The sequence below is a fragment of the Osmia lignaria genome, chromosome 16, assembly GCF_051020975.1.
Source record: "Osmia lignaria lignaria isolate PbOS001 chromosome 16, iyOsmLign1, whole genome shotgun sequence".
In the NCBI taxonomy this organism is placed as follows: Eukaryota; Metazoa; Arthropoda; class Insecta; order Hymenoptera; family Megachilidae; genus Osmia; species Osmia lignaria.
The window spans coordinates 3,509,367-3,513,655 of NC_135047.1; the positions used below are offsets into that span (position 1 = coordinate 3,509,367).

The following is a 4,289-nucleotide window of genomic DNA, read 5'->3' on the forward strand; positions in this document are numbered from 1 at the left end:
TCTTTTTCGAAAAACATTGATACTATTAGATTGTATTCATATTATTAGACATGATTAAATCAGTATTTATTTATGCACTAGATTAATTGATTAACAAATGCCACAAAAAAAAAATGAGTTTTTATTAAACTCTCATTTGACTAGTGTAGTACATTCCAGTGTAAAAGATGAATCTATTTGAAAAAGCAGTGACTACTAATATAAAAAGACTATTGGAAAACTTTGTGAAAATATGTTTAAAAATTTACATTTAACATAAATATATCAAGTTTATTCAAATATGTCATTCACCAACTCGTGTGGATTTACTGCGTCGTTGTATATGAAAATGGCGCGAAGAGGCAAAGATTCACAAGTAAACTTCGGTCGACCGTACCCACTCATTTCACTCAAAAACTTGTAACAAAAAACAAAAGTTGAACGATTAGATATGACAATTCATGTCCCATGTATACCTCTGAACACTGATTCAAGCAAAACGTAATGATATATTTACCTATTCGACGTAATTTGTGTAATAGAATTCGATGAGACGCTTCACCCATGAGTCTGTCACAAGGCACAATCGAAACGCACTTATAATACCGAAATAAAGCTATCTACAACGAAACTTTCACTTGTTTACCCGAAATCAATCACTAACCTTTCAGATCAGTGCATTTAATGACACGAAGCACCATGTTTTTAATGTAAAAATAGCAAAAAGTTACGAGAGTAATGAACCGTACTGTAGCGGTGAAGGGAACGCGGTGGAAAGTGGCGGTTATGACGTCGCTAGTCAAATAAGCATCTATTTATAAAATTCTTTTTCGAAAAACATTGATACTATTAGATTGTATTCATATTATAAGTCATAATTAAATCAGTGTTTATTTATGCAATAGATTAATTGATTAACAAATGCCACAATAAAAAAATGTGTTACTATTAAACTCTCATTTGGCTAGCGTGTACATTCCAGCGCGAAAGATGAATCTATTTGAAATAAATCTATTCTTGGGGTCCCTAACACCCCAAGATGATATATTGGAGTGCGTCACCTGCGCTTCGGGGTCCCTGACACCCCGGAAGCCATATTGCCGGTATGAAAAGAGTGTCACCCGTGGTTCGGGGTCCTTAACACTCCAATATGATTTCATTTCATTTCATTTCAGGTTTCCCCATTTAGGGGTGATGTACTCTAAGGACTTTACATCGGTCCCTTTTTGCCCACCGAAAATCATCAGCCACACGCGTCATTTTTCAAATCTCTTGTCATTCTCACCGTACGTTACTTCACACATTCGCCGTACTTTTTCTTCTGTTTCTTATCCTTACTTTTACATCATATTACCTCGCACCCCCTTTTAGTCGCCTCTTACGACAGGCAGGGGATACCGTGGCTGTATTCTAATTCCCCCGAGCCACAGGGGGCCAAAATGATTTGTCGGTGCGCAGAAAGAGTTGCCGGGGTCCATGACACCCCAATATGTATCAGGTCGTATGCAGAGAGAGTCGCCGGGGTCCCTAATACCCCAATATGATATCAGGATGATATGCAGAGAGAGTCCCGTCACAAAGGGGTCCCTGATACCACACGATGATGTTAAGATTTTTAGATTGTACTCGTTAAATACTTCAACAAAATAAAAAAGAAGACAATAATTTTTGGGCCCCCGAAGTAAAGTTCAACCTATCCTTCTTTATGGGCTATGACCCACGCTCCCTAATTATTTATTATCCTACTCCTCTATATGGACCAAGGCCTCCCTTGGCAGATATTTATTTCTTGATTCTTTCTATGAGCCTGACTGAATCTGACTGAATCATAATGACTGATGAACAATTACGTGAGTAAACGTTTGAATACTATAAACACTAATTTGTTATTAAAATGTTAATTTCAGTTATGTTTTTTAGCTCAAGAGGTAACTAAACATAGTTTCCGACAGAAAGTATGGGACTATTTAATGAAGAATGATTTAGTAAACTTTCCTCTTGTTGTATATGACCGGATACCAAATTTCAAAGGTGCTGCTGAGGCAGCATTACGTACAGCAGAATTGGAAGAATTTAAAAAGGCAAAAGTTATAAAGATAAATCCAGACAAACCACAAGAACCTATTAGATTCTTAGCATTAGAAGCTAACAAAGAAATATTGGTGCCAATTCCTAGATTAAGATCTGGGCTGTTTCTTCATATTACACCAGTTGCTGGAGCTACAAAACATGAACTAAGAAATCTATCCAAAATTCATGGTTTATTGGAAGCTGGTAAACCACTTGGTGTAGACTCTAAAATACATGTATGCACTACTTTCAACTTTCCTCCTTATTTGTCTGTAATTTTCTAGATTCAGACATTACTATTATTTCATTTCAGGTAGATTTAGTGATACTAGGATCTGTATGTGTTAGCCATGATGGATACAGACTAGGCAAAGGTAAAGGTTTTGCTGATTTGGAATATGCCATAATGACAAGAATGGGTGCAATTACACAAGATACTATAGTTATTACAACAGTGCATGATTGCCAAGTATTTGATAGGCTACCACCTGAATTATTTAAAGAATATGATGTACCTGTTGATATCATTGTTACACCTACTCAGACAATAGTAGTAAATCCAAGATTGAAAAAACCTAACGGCATTATATGGTCTATGCTTAGCGAGAGAAGGGTGAAATCCATGCAGGTGTTGCAGCAACTTAAAGATATGGATGAGAAGTATGCACTAGAATACTCACAGTTGATACTCTATGATTACACATGAATGTGTATTGGATTATTTACTTTTTTTAGAGATGGCAAAATAGTAACTTTGAAGGAGGAGGACTCTGATACGGAAACACAAAAACCGTACCGAAATCGGTCGAATCCTTTAAGGAATAATAAACGTTTCAAACCAAGGAAAAATGTCCCTGGTGTTAATGATTTCAATGAAGAAGGAGAGAAACAATGTACAATAAAAGGACGTTCTCCTAAAAAACGTACGCTTGGTAATATCAAATCAGGAACCGACAATAATTTAGTCGCTAATGAAGTTGAAGTACGTCTATTAAAATGACCCAAATACGACTTGAATGAACCATACTTAATTATATGTATTACTATTTCGTAATGTTTTAGGAAAAAGTCGAGAACAATGATAGAAATACTCAGCGTCGAAAAAATTTGAGACTGAGATCTAAATCGCAGGTTGCGTTTTCTCTAAAGTTATCGAATATTTCATCTAGCGCGAGGATACGTGATTTGAAAAATGCTCTGTTAGAGCGTGGCGTTAAACCAAATGAAATAACCTGGCTAGGCTATCGCGGAATTTGTTATCTTCATTTTAACAAGCTCAGAGAGAAGAACAGTTTGCCAGAACAACCGATACAGGTCGATTCGATAATGACAAATTTGCAACAGTTGTGTATTGGCGAGCCTACCGGCAAAGAGGACGATTTCATAATCGTAGAACCTGCTAAACCGATATCCAGGATAGAAGTCACGGATGTGTCTTCGGTTTAAAAAGTATTTAAACTTTTCTTTTATAGTACAATTTGTGTGATTATTCTTATGGAGATAGCTGGGTTCCATAACATAATGATTATTTCCTAGTTTTCAAACTTATACAAGTAATCTACGATGTATCCACCTTAAGTGCAAAATAATCTCATAATTTATAACAACGTACTATATTTCTACAGTTGAAATACTCTTCGGTAAGAATTGCATGCGCGTTAGAATCAGTCGATCGATAAGCTATAGTTTTTAATAATTCAGATACGTCTACTGTGATCACGTAACAAATATTTAACGATAAAAGAAATTAATTTAAATAACTCTTGCCAAAATATAAAAAGTAATATGTAAAATGTATATGTATATAACATTCGATGATATTTATCTAACATTGCAGACTGATAATAGTATAGTCAACCCTTAAGTAATATTCGAAGCGAGTGAAAGTAAAATAGCATCTTCTATTTGCATATTGGATATTCTATTTTTCTGAGAGAATATTTTCACAGAGATTAGATAGAAATAATGTATAACTTTTGTGTCGCTGTACCTTATAGTCATTTGTTGAATCTGAGATTAGATAATTCGTGTGTTACTTTAATAATAGCAATATTTTGTGATATGAACATAGTGAACCAGTCTTAAAAAACAAAGATATTTAATGTTGATAATTTTATTATTACCGCAAGGTAGGAGAAAAAATTAATTTTCTTTTTGTATCATTATTTTACCCTTATAGTTTTAAAAATCCGCTGGTCGAATTATTTTCTGTACTTGATGTAAGGAAATAAATTATTTAA

The 4,289-nt window shown here is 34.6% G+C and overlaps 2 protein-coding genes across 4 annotated transcripts in view; one reads left to right on the forward strand and one right to left on the reverse strand.

Moving 5' to 3' along the window:
- Nucleotides 1-1,412, reverse strand: part of LOC117600657 (lachesin) — a 194,569-nt gene extending 193,157 nt beyond the window's left edge. For all 3 annotated transcript variants that reach the window (XM_034316372.2, XM_034316368.2, XM_076692797.1), the window contains exons 1-2: nt 497-1,412; nt 292-396 (exon numbers count right to left, since the gene is read on the reverse strand). The gene's annotated coding sequence lies outside the window, so the exon portion shown is untranslated. The remainder of the gene's footprint in view (nt 1-291; nt 397-496) is intronic.
- Nucleotides 1,413-1,532: 120 nt separating this feature from the next.
- Nucleotides 1,533-4,198, forward strand: lost (methenyltetrahydrofolate synthase domain-containing protein lost). The gene is made up of 5 exons (XM_034316364.2): nt 1,533-1,829; nt 1,900-2,285; nt 2,363-2,709; nt 2,785-3,031; nt 3,112-4,198. Exons 1-5 carry the CDS (start codon nt 1,811-1,813, stop codon nt 3,493-3,495), a joined length of 1,383 nt encoding a protein of 460 aa, XP_034172255.2. The 5' UTR covers nt 1,533-1,810; the 3' UTR covers nt 3,496-4,198.
- Nucleotides 4,199-4,289: the final 91 nt, after the last annotated feature.

Excerpts from the sequence above, each read along its gene's own strand:
- lost (XM_034316364.2), top strand. Across the intron at positions 2,286-2,362 it reads GTGTAGACTCTAAAATACAT|GTAGATTTAGTGATACTAGG; the intron begins GTATGCACTACT and ends ATTTCATTTCAG. Across the intron at positions 3,032-3,111 it reads TAGTCGCTAATGAAGTTGAA|GAAAAAGTCGAGAACAATGA; the intron begins GTACGTCTATTA and ends GTAATGTTTTAG.